The 17,378-nt window shown below is 45.6% G+C and overlaps 1 protein-coding gene across 1 annotated transcript in view; it reads right to left on the reverse strand.

Annotated features, from left to right (window-relative positions):
• Window positions 1-4,293: 4,293 nt before the first annotated feature.
• slc15a4 (solute carrier family 15 member 4) overlaps window positions 4,294-17,378 on the reverse strand; it is an 81,206-nt gene continuing 68,121 nt past the window's right edge. Inside the window, 2 exon segments of the mRNA XM_028824230.2 lie at window positions 4,294-5,401; window positions 16,847-17,005. Coding sequence (XP_028680063.2) covers window positions 5,253-5,401; window positions 16,847-17,005 — 308 coding nt within the window. The 3' untranslated portion in view covers window positions 4,294-5,252.

Below are 17,378 nucleotides of genomic sequence, written 5' to 3' on the forward strand. Positions count from 1 at the left end.
GAACTAGGATTACTTTTCACTCCTGCTCTTTGGAGTTTCTTCATGATGTTAACAACTGTTGTTTTCAGGTTTTCCTTTCCTGCTCTCACCATTTCTCTGTCATCAGTCGACCGGTTGGTGCCTGTTGCTCAGTACACCGATGGTTTCCTTCTTTTTCAGGACATTCCAAATTGTGCCCAATGTTTTCAAAATACCTCTAATGGATTTTAGTCCTTTTCTCAGCTTCTCTGCTCTTCATGTTGGTCTGCCCTTCTTAACTACACAGGTGAAAGCCAAAGCTTAAACTGAGAGGAGATACGCAGCACTACGTCATGATGAAACAATCAATTGGGGAACAAGAAACACCTGTCACTCGTCGTCCTCCAATACTTTTGCTCACTTAAAAAACGGAGATGTTTGATATAAAATGTGTGCTCTGTTCAATGTTGTTTAACATATTGAGATGTCAATACCAGGGAATAAAAGCTGAAACTTGGATCTTTCTTGTCATTTTGGTCTTTTGATCTCATATTCAAATGTCTTCAGTGCACAGCAACAACAAATTCTTTTGTTTGTTCAATACTTTTAGAGGAGGCTGTAGAAACAACTCGTGGTACCTGATGTAGGGAAAATAACAGCACATCTCAGGACAAGTCTCCAGTAAACCGTCCAGCAGCCTCCCCTCCACAACACTGGGAGACGAATGTCTGACTTGAGGGCTGGGGTGTCAGAAGTCATGAAGATCAAAGCAAGCAAGTAGTCTGTTCTTCATGTAATGATAAAGCACACTGCCCCCTAGAGGACAGGGCTTCATGCTGGTGACAATAATACAGGGTGGCGGGCCCAGAGCCCAGCGTGTACCCTGGAGATTCCTCTCATTGGTTGAACCTTATTGAGGACAACTGGCATCTGTGGCTCCTCTGGTGGACACAAGAAGGATCCCCCCTTTGTCTTTCTGTTCTGGAGTAAGTTAAAGTGCCCTCAGGTACTGAAGCTAAAATCAAAGCCAAAAATGCCACCCATTCAGAATTGAACAGAAAAGCACAAAACCTTTGCTACAGACATAAAAACAAAATGGAGGAGTGTCTTGGTACATCTGAGAAAAGAACAACACACATGGGCTCACTGAGCACATTCTCAGGACCACTAACTTAACGCTGAGCAGGGCCTTCTTTTGCTATCAGAACAGCCTCAGTTCTTTCTGGCATGGACTCCATAAGATATTTTGAAGCATTTCCGTGCGATTCTGGTCCATGTTGACATGGCTGCAGGTTCGTCAGCTGTACATTCATGCTGTGAATCTTCCAGGTATACATCATCCCAAAGGTGTTCTACTGAATTCAGATCCCTGGGATCTGAATTCAGATCACCGAAGAAACACTGAACTCATTGTCATGATCATGAAACCCGTTTGCCTTGTGACGTGGTGTATTATCATGCTGGAAGTAGCTGTTAGGAGATGTGGAAACTATGGCGTGAAGAGATGCACGTGGTCAGCACCAACACTCAAATAAGCCACGGCATTCAAGTGATGACGAGTATGCAAAAAATAAATAAATAAATAAATAATCCCCCTACAACCACCACCACCCTGGACTGTTGGCACAAGGCACTTGAGGTACGTGGATTCACGCTGTTGGCGCTACATTCTGACCCCACCATCTGCATGTCTCAGAAAGCGAGATTCATCAGGCCAGGCTACGTTTTTACTGTCTTTAGCCGTTTAGTTTTGTTGAGCCTGTGCCCACCGGCACCTCGGCTTTCTGCTCCTGGCTGACACAAGTGTAACCCTGAAGTGGTCTTCTGCTACTGCAGCTAAGCCACCTCTAAGGTCCAACAGGTTGTACTTTGTGAGATGTTTTCATGCTAACCACACTTGTTTAGAGTGCTCACCTGAGGTAACGTCGCCTTTTCTATCAGCTTGAACCAGTATTGTCATGTTCCTCTCACCTCCTCATCAACAAGATGTTTCTGCTTGCCACTCACTGGATGTTGTTACTGTCTTGTATACGAAGTATAGGGAAGGTATTGTAATCATCCAAAGATTCAATGTTGATGAATCTCCATGTTTTAGACCTCTCCGAGTCCAAAAATGGTCTCTGTGTGTGTGTGTGTGTGTGTGTGTGTGTGTATATAAACACTAACTCTCTCACTTAGGTCAACCAAATTTTGCATGCAAGTATTCAGTACAAAATGTGGATTTCTATCAACTTTTGGCCTGTTTCCGCAAACTGGAAGGGGCACTTTACCTTTTATTCATGCAGCTGCAGAGTTCAATTTATTCAACTTCACTTTTAAAATAATTGTTCAGTATATTATTCATTTGATTTGATTTGTTGTTGATGGTTCTTTAACGTATGTAATATAAAATCTAATCATTGTCTTGTGGTTTACTCCTCCGTTATCCATCCCCATATCCGAGTATACGAGAAGGTCTACAGGAGACCACTCTTGATTTTTCTGACTTATGAATTTTGTGTCACATTTTGGCTTTGCTCGCCGGTTTTTTTGATCTCCATTTTTAGGTCTTGGCTTTGTGTTTGACTTTGCGTCTTCCATTTGCCCATGAAGTCAGAGTGCTGGTTTTTCTTAAGCACGACATAACTGTCCCAGACAACATGGCAGTCCATCACAATCATGCACACGCGTGGAGTTGCCATTTAATGTAATGCGCATGTTGAAGGAACTTGGGAGGAAAATGAAAATAAATCAAATGGAATTGAATTTGTCACATACCGTTATACACTCAGTGCAATATGTAATTAAATCCTTATTTGCTAAAGTTAGAGTGATTGTGCATTGAAGAAGATAAAAGGAGTAATCAGTAAAAGCAGCAGTCCACGACTTGCTAAATATCTGAGGTGTATTTGAAGTTGTCCACCCTCTCCACCACAGTGCTGCTAACACTGAATGTTTATTGCATCATTCTAAGGAAACTCCTAAATCCCAGCAGTCACATAACTACTCAGAGTAGCCCATCTGGCCTGGTTGAGATCCCATTTTGTCCCCATTCTAGTGTCTGATGTGAACATTGCCCTGCACTGCTGCCACCTGATTGGCCGATTAGATAGCTGCATGGCGCACACGCGTTCCCAATAATGCTCTCCACAAGTGAGTCTCACTGCAGCCGTTATAAGGCCGGCTTGGCCTGACTAGCGTAGCACTCGACGCATACGGAGGTCAGGTCTGACTTTGTATCGGAAGGCATTAATGTGGGTTTATGTGGCACTGTGACTCTGGTCTTCTCGGAGACACTGCTTGTTCAACACATTGAAAAGGTTAAATTCAAAATAAATCAAATCCAAGCATGGAGACATGAGGCGTTTAGTACAGAATGGAGCGAAGACCTTGCCAGCAGACATCTGAAATCTCATCATTACCTGCGACAAGGTGAATTTCACAGATGCCTAGTGATACATTCAGAGGGCAGCTTGTCACCACCACCTATAGTTAAAATTCTCAGCAACTCGCATCAAGAAACATATCACTTCGTTCCAAATAAGAAAAGACAGCAGGACAGCAAAAATAGTTTACTGCAGAGAACAATGTTTGAAATGTATGGCACATCTTAAAACGTATTGATTTGTAGTCGATACGCCGACTTACCCAGACGTACTCCCTGCTCACGTGCACTTGAACTCAATTTCTGTTATAGATTTATACTTCTGATGCACTGTGCGTCTGTCTATCCACTCGCTCTTTAGGGAATGCAGGGAGTTGGGAGTTTTATCCTCGCACCACGCGGCACAATGCAGGTCGGCTCCAGGTGGGTCACCCGCCCATCCCAAGGCCTTCCCATGCTCACTCCTACTGGGCCAGTTTGCAGTCCCCGTTAATTCAATCTGCTTTTCTTTTCAGATGTTGGAGGAGTTGGAGTCCCCAGAAAGCCCCCATTTACAAGAAAGGAAAGTGTGTGAAATGCACAAAAACGAGGACTGAGGAGGGAATTCGGCGCAGGCCCCTGATGCTGTAAGTACCACCATTTTAGCTGTCACTTAGTGTTAATTTAAAACAGCAGCCACTACCCTGCTGCATCATTCACAATCTGTGTGTCAACCAAGAGCTACCACCATGTGAGCCACATCTGGCACGCCCTCCAATGAAGCAGGGGAAAGACGGGGCTTCTCCCAAAGGCCTTTACCCATCTTTTAGAGACCATTCAGTCCCTCGAGCTCGTCTGTTTAGAGAAGAGCTACGCTGTCCCAATCTGCACCGAGACGGGATCACTTCAAAATAAAAAGAAAAGACCCTTACAATTCAGAGTGCCGACAATATGTCCTAAATTTAAAGCAGTTGAACAGCAACAAGCAAACGTTTATGATTACTTAAATTGATTTTAATTTGCATAAAGAGGCAAACAGAAAAATCAAAGTATAAAAGGAAAAAAAAAACAACAAATCATTTATTTCAGTTCTGATTTTAAAAAGAGATACAAAAGGAACAAAATGAGACCATCACATCAGACCCACTATAACAAATAATAAAACCACTCGTAAAGTCAACGTTTGTGCAAATATGCGCCTCAGAATAATCTCAATTTATGGAGCCAAAATGACTGTTAGCATAGCAAGGCCCAAGGTTCAACAGCTGTTACCCCAGTCACCACCACCACCACCACCCCCCGAAAGCCTCAATAACGTGAGCGCTCCATCTGAAAAGGAGAACTGGATTTGGAGAGAAAGCCATCTGCAAATTGCCACCGTGCCCTCTAATACTGCCCCAGCAGTCACGTAGCCACCCTGACAACTCCGTACATTAGTTGTGGTGGTCTCACTCGACCTCGACCGAGTACGCCACTCCCAGGTCGGTGTGGCCGTTCTCCTAACGTTCACAACACTAACACCTCAAGAGTTTCCAGATTAAAAGTGGCCACATGTGGCTCCTGCTGAGGTTCTAGAGGTGCCCAGGCCTTAAGGAACACTGCCACTTCACTCTCTTTCAATTGCGTAATGCAGACCTTCATCGTCGGCATCCGCATTTTGTGCTTTTATAATATCAGACAACACCAAACAAAATTAGTGGGGAGGGAGAGCATCTGAAGAAGGAGAAGATTTGTCCTCAAATAAAGGAGACTGCTAAAACATTATCTCGAAGCACAAGGTTCACGCCGCACAGCCTTCGCTGTGGCTCTGTGCACACGTTCACAGATCATCTGTAACGCCTGCCTTCTCCGAAAGGGAAGAGCCAATTTGAAAAATGTAGAAAAACTAACCTAAAAAAAAGAACAAAGAGTAGACACTGAAAAAGACCCCACGGCTCTCTTCTTGTTGCCACTAAGATCCTGCGCTTTGTCTCTGCATGCTGGATTTGCTTCTGTGCCTGTCATATTTCACCGAGACAATCAGGAAAAGCAGCAGTGTGACTCCTTGTATTGCCGCCAGCAAGAAAAAGTAGTAATGCAGTTTGCAGCCATTGATGTTACCTACAGAGAGAAGGGGGGAGAGGGAGAGAGAAGCCATTACAGTCCAAACACGTCACAATCTAGTCACTTAATGCCATTCTGTGACACTCTCAGACACGCGTGACCCAGTTCAGGGTCGTAGGTGTCACAGCCTATCCCAGCAACACTGGGCACAAGGCAGGAAACGGCCCTGGAGAGAACGCCAGTACACTGGTTGGACCACCCTGACTAGGACAACTGGGAGACCACCGGTGTGTAGTGCTGTTCTAGTTTTGAAGCTGCACTGCACAACACATCCAGACACACAAATGGCTTACCATGTCGCCTACAAAATGCTCGCCAAGGGGAAAAAATGACCAGTCATCTGACTCACGGCCTCCAGTATGTCAAGGTCACTCTAAAAGCCTCAAAATGGGAACTTTCAGTCTGGGGGGGGGTCATAAACCATTTACTGGGGGTCCATTTAATTTTGCTTGTGACACCAAACTCAGACTTTCCACTACCTTCATCAACAATCTCTTATGAATACATCACATTTGTGAATATAAATTGGTTTTTTTGGAGACATAAAACAGCTTCACCTCCATATGAAATGGTGCCACCCAACACTCTGGTAACCGCTGGCATGCCCGTTTCTGGTTTCTTCAGCCTTTTTGTTTATTTTTTTGCCTCCCTTTACTTAATGGCAATTGTTTGGCCTAAAGGGTCACCAGTGGCACAGATGTTGGTGCACCTTTTAAGTGGTCGGAATTTCAGTCACTTTCCCGTAGCCTGCTTTGTACCACACATGGAGTGTGCCAGTCTCTAAAGTGTTGCTGTAAACAGGCTGGATTTGAGTGGGCACAGCTACAGAATGGGCACAGGTCACTTTGAGGATGGGCTAGGCTGGGTAAAGGGCAACGTGAAGAGGGCTGGTGATTACGATGATGCACCGAGTAGTTGTGGCCAACTGCACTGTCAGATGGGTCAAGAAGTGCCAGTGCATAGGACTCAGTATGCAGAGGGCCTAAAGAGCAGGTGCTCTTCACATCACAGCCACCTCTTACATCTCTCCGGTGGTCTCCGCACAGGTCAGTGCACACCGATTACCCAACTGCTTCATTCACACGTCTACCGCTTTCCAGGGTATGAAGCTGCAGCAACACCACTGTGCTGCCAGCCTGCACCCTTTCTTTTCCACCCACTTTGATATGCTGGCTTACCCTCATGTCTTCTGCTTGAAGCTGTGCCCTACACACTGCACAGGCAGAGAGACCCCACGCAGGGTCTCGATCTGAAGGGTGCCCCTCGCACTGCTGTTTACTGTAGTGTCAATTCACTGCACGCTAATTGAGAAAAGAGACGTTATAACCCAGCGGGTAGTCAGTCCGCAGGCTCACCAAGGAGGCGCTAAGACGCCACTAACAGTCGACAAGACGGGAAAATGGATTCCCCCAGTCTAAGCATTTGGCTCCTTCTAGTGCAGTTCTTACGCTTACTGTGATGTTTAACATGCTGGCTTGACCAGGCAAAAGCCAGAGGCCACGGACACGGAGTTAGCCGGACAGCGACTCGTGTCTGCAGAGCTGTGATACAGCAGCCCGTCTTCAAGGAACAAAGCACAACTCCACAGATGGAAGCATTTGGCAGCTTTTGTTGTTTTCTTTACCTCTTAGCACGATGTTTGCTATGAGAATTTTAATGTAAAGACACTATATAAATAAAATAATATAATTATTAATGTGGCAGCATGACACAGACAGGGAGTGCAGATAAAATGAGCCTTGACTAACGTGCTCAGAGGACATTATGGTTGACCATTGCCTGTTTTCTTCTTTCCAGCCTCGTTCCTCACCTCACCCCTGCGCTGAAAAGGCTGCTAGAGGACAGGCAGTGAGAGGACAGCCTACCACTTCACCAGCCACCGACTACAACATCTGTTAGCCCCCTGCTTCACCTGGGCCAGCTGGTCTTCATCATGTAGATGTTGTGGCGAGCCATGGCTGTGCATCATCTTCAGGACCCTTACTTCGTTCATCAGTAACGGCAAGAAATGTCACTGACTTTGACTGCCACTAATACATTGCCTACTGGTGACAAACAACGACACTTGAACCTGACCTCTTGTTTTGTGAACAGCACGCTGGACTTCACGTGTCACATACGACTGGAGGACGATCAAAGCATTTGTTTACCACCAGTGAACATTCTCGACGTCGGCAACCTTTCCGGGTGCCCACTTTGTCCACGTTTCATCTAATGGAGTATTCCGAGTCTATACAAACTCCGGCCATGGACTATTCCTAGCTGAGGTCTGTTATAGGAAAGCAGCCCCTCAGATGGACTAACTGTGCTACTTGTCTGCAAGTCAGACCCCGGACAGGACTATAACTGCCCTTTTTTTTTACCTACCCTGTGTATTTGACTTTTTTTGTCTTGTTTGACGCCTCTTGTGCTGTACTGTAACTACTCAATCCTCTGTTTAAGGGCACTGCTCATTAGAGAGAACCAGACTGCTTGTGTACTGCGGGATGATGGGCGCCCGACGCAGCTAATCGGGCGGCGCTTTCATCTTACGTGTCAGAGCTCATCCCACATCCCTCTGTGTTGTGTCTTTATGGCTTTTCCTTGTTTTGTGTCTGATCATTCTCGTATCGATTTCACTGCTTTATCGTGTTACCCTTCTTGTATTGACTAACTCTTTACAACAACTACCCAGCAGTCCCTCTGTACCACGTTATGCACACAGAATGTGATGTTCATGTGGGTGTGGACAACTGGCAGCTACGCGGTGCAACCATGAATGTCAACTACAGGACATTCAGAAGACTGAGGGGTCCCCCCAAACCCCCTAATACACCACACGGTGTGTGTCTGAACGGTACAGCACTTGCTTACTTCTTTATGGGACTAAGAAAAGCCAAAGTGTCTCTCGTCAACAGGAGGCGGTATACAACGCTGGACTGGCCGCAAGTCAACCTGACATTCGGTCACAAAGGTCCCAACTGGAGTCTCCAAATCCTCAAACCACCTGAACCTCAGGGATGAAGAAAAAACACGGGAGTGATCAGAGTCCACACGGAGCAGAAATCGAACCTGCGTCTGCAGAGCTGCGAGACAGCAGCACTAAACAGTGCGACACCCCCTGGAGAACAGGCTGCATTATGGCTTCTAAAATAATGAATAAGCACATCTGCAGGGTCTGGTTTAGTGTGCATCAAATTACAAGGGCCCCGCCGCTCGTCGCACTCTTTAACATTTTATCGTTACTTTCCCCATAAGGGAGAATCAATGAATTGCGGCTTCCCTGAAATAGTAACATTTAGGACGGGTACGACACTGCTGTCCCAGTAATGCTCGGTGAAAATGACAACCAAGCAGGAGACACCCTAGGACTGCAGCTCTAATTTACATTTTGAAGACCAAGCTCTTCAAATGATAAACCGGCAATAGGCCCTTCCGCTTGGTGGGCCTACAGCCTCCCTTTTGTTTTGCAAATTGAATCCACACGAGGTCCAATTGCTCACAGCGTGGCGTAAATAGAAGGTGGGGAGCACAAGGAACAGGCAGCAGTCCGGAACAGACGATAGCGGAGTCATGTTGTCAAAAATTAAGAAGCACGTGCCCTCTGATGTCGGAGGTGCGCTTTGATGTGTTGTACTCGGAGCCGACGTGTTCAGGGGGCTTTCTAAAGTTGTTGGTCCAGCACTTGCTCTGGACTTGAAGAGTCCTCCGCAGGTCTGGATGCGTTTAGTACATCCTAGTAAAGAGCTGCGGATCACCGGCACTTTTACTGTAGGGCAGAGGTGTATAGGAGTAGTAATGATTCACGTAAACTCTGGCAGGGTTTAAAGATGCTTATAGATTACAAAGTAAAACGCGAGGGCTAGCGGCCCGACTGCACCTGCAGGACCCTGGAATGGCTGGGGATGAGGAATTGCAGGTCTCCTTCAGCGCAATCATAAATCTGAAACTGTGCTGAGACGCACTACAGGGTCACCATGTGTAATGGGCCTGTTCCAAAAAGCGGAGTTCAGTTTCTGCCAACAGTCTGTGTCCAATTTCAAAAAGAATGCGTCTAATGCATTTTGTAAACCTCTTGTAGTCCCGTAATGTAGTGATCAGGGGACGTTTCAATTCCACGTCCACGTCACATTATCTTATGCAGTGTTCCTACCCTACGTGGGCGAGCAGGTGTGATATGTTTACACACCGACTACGTTTGAGACACGTTGCTGCTCATCTTACTTTTGCCAGTTATCCCTGCCCAACGAATCCAAGCATTAAAGCAAAGATGCTTTTTAGGCAATCGCGAGGCACCCCTCTTCCTTTTCCAAAGGGGATGCGTGCCCGACTCACTTAATGGCGCAGGCACTTAAAAAGTACTGCACTTCGGTTTGTTTTTTTAGATTGTGATCAGCTGCTTGCTGCTGTTCAGTCCACCTCAGTCAGCAGGTGCCATGACTTGAGAAACAGCAAACGTAATTCACTCTTTCAAGCAGGTGAAAAAGATCCCGATCACTTGTTGAACCCGCTTGTAGCAGGTCTAGCCTTCAGGGTGTGGTGGTCTATCCATGGCTTAAGGCCAAGTGGAAGCCAGCATGGAGAGTCTGTTCAGTATTTTCGGATGTATTTTATGGCTGTGCTTGTGCTGTGGCTTAACGGTTTCCACCAGCTGAATTTGTCCCGGGTAGAGTTGTTCTAGTTTGGATCGGAGGTTTTACTGTTGGTCAACATGCTGGTTATACCTGGCATGACGTAACTTTAATACACACACACACAGCCTGATTCATAGGGTTGGTCGCTGCCTTGTGCTAAAGCTGCAGTAAAGAACCTTGGCTCCCTACCTGCAGATTTAGCAATATGATTTACGAGCCGTTTGTCCACTGGTAACCAGCATAGGGAACACGTCTGGCCAGGTCCGTTTCTCCCTTGATTCTGGTCATAAATAATAGGGCAATGATTGTGCAATCCAATAGCTTTGCCTTGTTTTGTAAACAAAACCTGACGCCGCAAGTGCTCTTACACAACTTGTGGTGGTCCGTCACGGACTTGGTGCCGCTGTCCATGAACCTCGGCAAAAGTTGAACGACGCCACCACATTTACAATCTGCCCAACACCTGCTTACAAGATGTGTTATGGTTGTGTTTGCACACAGGCTCTTGGCACAAATCTAACACCCCGTCTGCCCGTTATCGTCTCTGTTAAAAAGGTAACAGCCCGATTAGCCGCACTCTAAAGTCAAGGTCTCTGTTTAAGCCCTTCTGGTCACGACAGCATGTCTCTTTGGCCAGGGTGCCCTTGTCCTTGCCCGAAGCAGAGGATGTAGAAGAGGACTTCTGGTCCAAGTCACCCTTCTGAGCCAACAGCAAACTCCTGCCGTTCAAGGGGATGATCAGCTGTGTACCTCCTTAGAGTTCCTCTGATCCACCTTATGGCTCACATGTTCAAAATTCTCATCACCAGTGTCTGCATCTAATAACACACCGTCGTTAGCAAGGTAAGCGTCCAATAACTTAAGGTAAGTTAGCCGACTTATATCTAGGGCGTGTGGTTTCCTCTAGGTGTAATAAGAGTATCGCCCGGCGTAAGACTTGAACTCAGGACCCTGTGCTCTCTCTACAACAGTCTTAGCCCCTTGCGCCACTGGAGCACTCTTCTCGTCTGTGGTGGCCACTCATACTTATGTTGGTCAAGACTGAATTTACAAAGAATAAAACATCCTCTCTCCCATGATGGCGCCACCCAGCCTGTTTATCAGGCCACTACTGGGCCTTGGGCTCCGCATGCACCCGTCTTAGACGGGGCTGGTGGGATTTGAACTCAGGACTCTGAGATCACCGTACTAGTGGCTTAGCCCCTGGAGCCACAGGAACGCTCTTCTGACTATGCTGGTTTCTCATACTTATGTTGTCAAGGAGTGACTCTTGGAAAGAATAAAGCTCACTCCTTCTTGGAGTGCACCCACCCTCTCTTAGATGGGGCTGGTGGGATTTGAACTCAGGACCCTGAGATCACCGTACTAGTGGCTTAGCCCCTGGAGCCACAGGAACGCTCTTCTGACTATGCTGGTTTCTCATATTTATGTTGTCAAGGAGTGACTCTTAGAAAGAATAAAGCTCACTCCTTCTTGGAGTGCACCCACCATCGCTTGCATGGGGCTAGTGGGATTTGAACTCAGGACTCTGAGATCACCTTACTAGTGGCTTAGCCCCTGGAGCCACAGGAACGCTCTTCTGACTATGCTGGTTTCTCATATTTATGTTGTCAAGGAGTGACTCTTAGAAAGAATAAAGCTCACTCCTTCTTGGAGTGCACCCACCATCGCTTGCATGGGGCTAGTGGGATTTGAACTCAGGACCCTGAGATCACCGTACTAGTGGCTTAGCCCCTGGAGCCACAGGAACGCTCTTCTGACTATGCTGGTTTCTCATACTTATGTTGTCAAGGAGTGACTCTTGGAAAGAATAAAGCTCACTCCTTCTTGGAGTGCACCCACCATCGCTTGCATGGGGCTAGTGGGATTTGAACTCAGGACCCTGAGATCACCGTACTAGTGGCTTAGCCCGTGGAGCCACAGGAACGCTCTTCTGACTATGCTGGTTTCTCATACTTATGTTGTCAAGGAGTGACTCTTAGAAAGAGTAAAGCTCACTCCTTCTTGGGTCACAGGATCCTGTGCTCTTAGTACTCCTGTCTTAGGGCCCTGGAGCACTCTTTGAGCGCTCATTGCTGCTCCTACTTATGTTGGCCAAGAGTGACTCTTACCAATAATAAGGTTCATCCATTCTCATAGTACACCCACCCAACCCTTGCTAAGGGCAGTAGTGAGACTTGAACTCAGGACCCTGTGATCCTACTACACCCATCTTAACCGCTGGAGCCACACAAGCACAGTTCTGTCAATCATGGCTGCTCCTACTTATGTTGGCCAAGAGTAACAGTGACAAAGAATAAAGCTCACCCCATCTTTCCTGGAACTAGTGGGACTTGAACTCAGGACCCTATGATGACCGTACATCTGCATTATCCCACAGAGCCACAGCAGTGCTCTTCACGCTCTCCAGGCCACTCATATTTATGTTGGCTAAGAGTGACTCTTCTGCAAAGAAAGGCTCACCCATTCTCATAGTATACCCACCCCACCCATATTTCCTGGAAGTAGTGACACTTGAACTCTGGCCCCAGGACCCTAATACACTTGCTTTAGCACATCGGACCACAGCAGAGCTTATTCAATGCACGTGGGTGCTCATCCTTATGATAGTAATGACCAACTCGTGCAAAACAAAATCTCAGCCATGAGTTGGTGTACACCTACCCCAGCCTCATTGTGCTTGCGGCTGCTCATAGTTAATGATAGTTAAGAGTAACATTTACAAGAGATAAAGCCTACCCATTCTCTCAGTACACCGACCCAAACTCATGCGAGCTGGCAGCAGTGGGATGGAATCTCAAGCCCCTGGGATGCCAGTATGCCTTCTTAGCCAAAAGTGCCACAGTAGAACTCACACTCAAGTTGGACTTGAAACGACTCAGGGGTCATATCAGAGCAGAAAGCAAAGAAACTGTCCCTGTTTCTATTCTGTAACTCACAGCAATAAGATGTGAACTTGGGGCGTCTGAATCATGGCGCACCTGACAAAGGTAATAGAGCGACATAGACTTACTGTATAAGGGCCAAAGTTGACTGCTGGAAAGTATAAAGCTCATATAACCTCTGCTGGTATGTCACACTGACAGCAGTGGGACTTTAACTTGGCCAACTGTGATGACAGCACACACTTCACAGCGCAGCGGGCAATAAGACATGCAGGTAAAAGGACCTCAAGCACAGTTTTAAAAAAAAAAAGGATCAGGGCTACAGCAGTTGCAAGACTTGAACCTCGGGCTACAAGACTACAGCACCGAGCGCTGAGCCTGAGCAGCCACACCAGCATTCCATCAACGACAGCAGCAGATATGACAACAGCACAGGCTGGGAGTTCTATTCCCACGGTTTTCAAACTTTTTTGAACAAGTACCACTCCGCGAGGACCAGTAAACTGAAGTACCACTGTCAATGAATCGTTAATTTACGCCCATTTTGTTTTGAAGAAAAAAAGTCACTATAATCACGATACTGACTATAATTATGACGTTAAAGTGATATTAAACTAATTAAGGAAATGGGTGCCAGCGCTAATAAAAGCCGGCTTGGAGTCTTCCACGCATTTACAGTAGTATACTTATACTATATATAATTATATGCAACATATTGGGATTCTAGCAAAATCGATTCATGGAAAATAAAGGACCACACGAGTACCACTTGGCATGACTTGAAGTACCACAGTTTGAAAACGGTGGTTCTATTCTACTTCTTTCTTTCTCTATACCACTACCCCTTAGGACCTTAGCGTTAAAGAACACTCATCTTAGCCAGATGACTCAAAGAAGAACTCCATCAATGACAGCGGCCCATTCTCAACTCTCTTTCTATTATACAGTATAGTGCCTTTTGTATTTATCTCTCTCCTCACCCCCCCCTTTCCCAAGATATCTAAAGAAGCTGACCTTTCTGTCTGTTCTCAAAACCATCAACAGGTGAACTATAAATTCCAAACTACATGAAAGTAAAAATTTCACTGTATGTTGTAGACTTGACAATAAACTGTAAACAACTTAAACTGGAGGTTCCTGTGACTTGTTCAAAGAACATGGGCTGTGTCACACAAACATGGACAAGTAAAGGTAACAAAAAGGAGGCTGCACAACAAATCAAAAGGCCACCACATCACCCAGGCCTAAGAAAACCTAAAGAGTGCATACAAGAAGCTGCACCAGGGGTCCCCAACTCCAGTCCTGGAGGGCCGCAGGTTTTCATTCTAACCCTTTTCTTAATTAGTAACCTTTTTTGCTCCCAATTAACTTCTTTTGAATTTATTGTTATTGGTTTGCTCTTAAAGACTCTGACCACTGGTTTCTTTTTCCATTAGCTGCCAGACAATAATGAGATACAAAATGAGCACCAAACTGTGACCATCATACAGTATCTGAAAATAAAATGTTTTTAGTAACCCAAGTAGATCAACATTCCTGAGACCTTCATCTTTAACAGTGTACTAAGAAAAGAGAAAAATCAATCAACAATTTCAGAAATGTCTGCTGTTGCACAATGAGAACAGCAACAAGTCATGGAAATGAAGAACGGATTTAATGAACAAGAATCCGAGCCAAATAAAGAAACTGGTTGGAGTTTGAGGCCCTGACTGAGTTGGTCTGCTGTCAGCTCACTCACTTCACATTTCATTTCTGTTTCGGTGCCGTTTAAGGAAAGGAATTAAACAATTCAGAGGAACAATGAAGAAATTCAGGAGAACAAATCTTAAAAAAACAAGTCAATTACAATGAAAGGAAAAGGAGTTAATTAGCAGCGAAAACTGGTCATTAATTAAGAAATGGGTTAGAATGAAAACCTGCAGCCACTGCGGCCCCCCAGGACCAGAGTTAGAGACCACCACACTATTCCATGCCCCATCCTGCCTTTGACAGTACAATTAAAGACCTAGAGATGGGGAGGGTAGACACTTTATTCTGTGAAAGGAAAACAAAAAAGGTGCTGTGGTCCTGTGACACCGCTGCATTCAGGAGAATTAGCTCTGTACAAACAAACAACGTGCACAGCAGGGCGAGGAGCTGGATACCTGGTTGAATTTCAAATCGATTATCTCTGCTAAGTGCAGCAAACTCCAAGAACAGCAAGTGCTCAAATTGCTGCTGTGTTTGTAATTTCAATATTTAGGAACACCATACTGAGGACTTGCTTTGATTGAGTCATAAACAAATGGCGCCAGTGAACCAAGGCTGAAAATGGCCTTTAAAAGTGAAAATGTCGACAATTACAAGCATTAGTCTAAAAGCCCGGTAAATGTCTGCTGCTTTTAATTAAAAAGATGGCACAGGGAGGAAAAAAAAAAAGGATGTACATTAAATGGTTTATTTGCATTTTCAAAAAACTTCCAGCCTATTGCAAACTAATATTCATATACACACATTTTTTTGTCCCGACAGCAGCAGGTCACTGCTGTACACCATAAAGCTCATCAGAAGATGGATAGCTGATTGACAGTCACCTAAAGGCCATGGCACATCCCGCTGCTACCCAAACAAAGCACACTTGACTCGCCCTGTTGAAGTAGTGGTGGGGAGCAGGACATCGTGTGAAGTTTGCACTCTTTTGCAGTTACCCATCACCCTCCAACAGCACTGCCAACACTCACCAGTCACCCATACGCTATGGCAGTGGGGACAAGCTGAAGTTAGCAACCTCTCTGACCCGTAACTCCAGGAATCTCCTGCCATTTGAAGTGACGAGTGCAAGCTCCAGAGAAAGCTGAAGTGTCCTGTCCTGCTAAAGAGGTGCCCCACCAAGTCTGCTAAGTTAACTTGTGCCATCATTACTCACAACGCTACACGATTAAAGAAAAAAGCTGCATGATACACGGGTGAGCCCTCATCCATAATATTAGGGAGGTCCTCCACAAGACCAACAGTCTACTGATGAGAGCTCACTTAAAATGTGAAGTTGCAGCCGAATTAATGAAATACAGGCCACAAGGGAGGACCCACCACAGACCAGGAGAGGGCAGAAAGGGAGCACTGGTGAGCCACTAGTGAACACAAAGACAGATACCCAGTGACAAACTGGCCCTCAACGTGCAACTGACTCCGTAACACCCAGGCCTAGTTATGTGGTGTAGTCACGGCAAGGTGTAGGATCAGCTGGAGCATATTATGGTGTGACAACACCTGGATCAGTTTCTATCCTGTTCAACATTCCAGACAGGACAAATGATATATCACTGTGTGTTTAGTCTTCCATTCTGCATACTCTTCTAATAAGCGGAATGAACTACTAGTTACACACCAAACCAGGTTTATCGTTTGCTGCTTTGAATGTCCCCAGCTCAAGTGTGCCAACCCCCCCCCCCCCCCCATCCTACTGGACTTGCAGTGTAAATTGGACAAAGCCAGAAATTCACTTGTTCTTCACAACTTTGTACAGCCATGCCAACTCAAATGGCACACCTTCCTTGAGTGGGCTCTCCAGGGCAGAAAGCAGCTCAGTGTTTAAGTTTTAATGCGACTTTAAAACACTGGCATTGGTGTCACTCCACACACAAAGACCAACACATTCTCAAAGATAGACATTCTACTCAATGTGCATTACTATAATTTTACATGGCCAACAGTATTCTAGTGTGGCACTCCACTGGACACCAAACTCTTTATATGAATATATTCTACTACATCCTTGTTTATGAACACTAAGAGTGAAGATAAGATGTTCAGGATAACCACCACACTGTTACCAGAAGTAACGGATGACCGATAATCTTGTCACATTTTAAGCAGTACCTTCTCTGCCATCCAGTTAGTAATGTGTGGAGGAACAAAAAACAAAACAAACAAAATCCTGCACGTTGGTATTTCTATCCACTTACCAAAATCCTTATGACAGGACATCCAGCCAATCTCTTTGATGGATACCAGGGCTAGCAAACCAGATCCAACAAAGGACCCAATCCCAGAGAAGAAGAAAAAGAGGCCCATGATGGCACTCTGCATGGACTTGGGGGCAGCAGAATATGCAAACTCGAGACCTGACAAAACAAATCACAAAAGGGTTAAATCAATTCAAAGGGGGCAGAAAGTGAAGCTCAGCTATGCACACGTCCACCATTTGCATTGGTTGGCCACAACAGGTTTTGAAAAGGCAAAATTACCGGAGGACCAACATGAGGAGACATCCGACTGTGTGCTGCTGGTTCGAGGACCCTTTATGCACACATTTACGGTACACTATCTGTGAAAATGCCATTCCGGCATTTTCAGCACATTTCCTTCAACCATCTGAGAGCCATAAACCCCAAACTACTTTATTGCAACCACTTCCAGCATAGGCCTGTCAGCTTGATAAACTCAAAATAATTAAAGCATAAAAACTGAATGTAAGGTGTAATAATTACACTTACA

Source organism: Erpetoichthys calabaricus, chromosome 18, assembly GCF_900747795.2.
Source record: "Erpetoichthys calabaricus chromosome 18, fErpCal1.3, whole genome shotgun sequence".
Classification (NCBI taxonomy): domain Eukaryota; kingdom Metazoa; phylum Chordata; class Cladistia; order Polypteriformes; family Polypteridae; genus Erpetoichthys; species Erpetoichthys calabaricus.